The sequence below is a fragment of the Neopelma chrysocephalum genome, unplaced genomic scaffold (assembly GCF_003984885.1).
Source record: "Neopelma chrysocephalum unplaced genomic scaffold, ASM398488v2 Primary Assembly neopelma1_84097, whole genome shotgun sequence".
Lineage (NCBI taxonomy): Eukaryota > Metazoa > Chordata > Aves > Passeriformes > Pipridae > Neopelma > Neopelma chrysocephalum.
Genome location: NW_020914401.1, coordinates 1 through 615, shown reverse-complemented (window position 1 = coordinate 615; position 615 = coordinate 1). Strand labels below are relative to the sequence as shown.

Here is a 615-nt window from a genome sequence, read left to right as displayed (position 1 = left end):
CCCCCCCCGAGGCCCCTAAACCCCCCTCAGGATAACTGGATTTTGAGGAGGGGGTGACACGGGACACAGAAGCCCCCCCCGGACCCCCCCAAAAACCACGACACCCCCTCTCTCTGCGCCACAACACCCCTTTATTTATTCCCCGCTGCTTTTCGGGGGGTCTCCCCCCGCGCCCCCCCCTCCCTGCCCCTCCGGGGGCTCCAGCTCCGCCGCCGGGGGGGTCCCCGCGCCCAGCCGGGGGGGCTGAGGCCCCTCGGGGGTCCCGGGGTGGGGGGAGCCCCCCTGGGAGAGGCGGAAGATGACGGGGGTGCTGCCCAGCACCGGGTTCTCCTCCTGCAGCCCCGAGATCCAGCGGCGCAGGGTTTGCCCGTCCCCCGCCCCCGCCATGCACAGGGCGAACACCGGACCCTCCTCCACTGCGGGGGGGCACGGGGGGGTCAGGGGGGGCCCCGGGGACCCCCCCACAACACCCTCACCTGCCTCCATTCCCCCAAAAACCCACCTTCGTCCACATCGAACTCGTCGTCGTCCCAGGGGCCGCGCTCCAGGTCCAGCTCCAGCTCCAGGGGGAAGTAGAAGCTGCGCTCGGGGTCCACGGGGGGGTCCTGGGGGGGG

At 72.7% G+C, this 615-nt stretch overlaps 1 protein-coding gene across 1 annotated transcript; it reads right to left on the bottom strand.

The window, feature by feature from the left end:
• Window positions 1–114: 114 nt before the first annotated feature.
• On the bottom strand, window positions 115–611 carry ECSIT (ECSIT signalling integrator; the record flags this gene model as incomplete). The annotated part of the gene is made up of 2 exons (XM_027706930.1): window positions 115–416; window positions 503–611. Coding segments are annotated over 2 exons (390 nt in total), but the record flags the coding sequence as incomplete, so codon positions are not given.
• Between the last annotated feature and the right edge of the window lie 4 nt (window positions 612–615).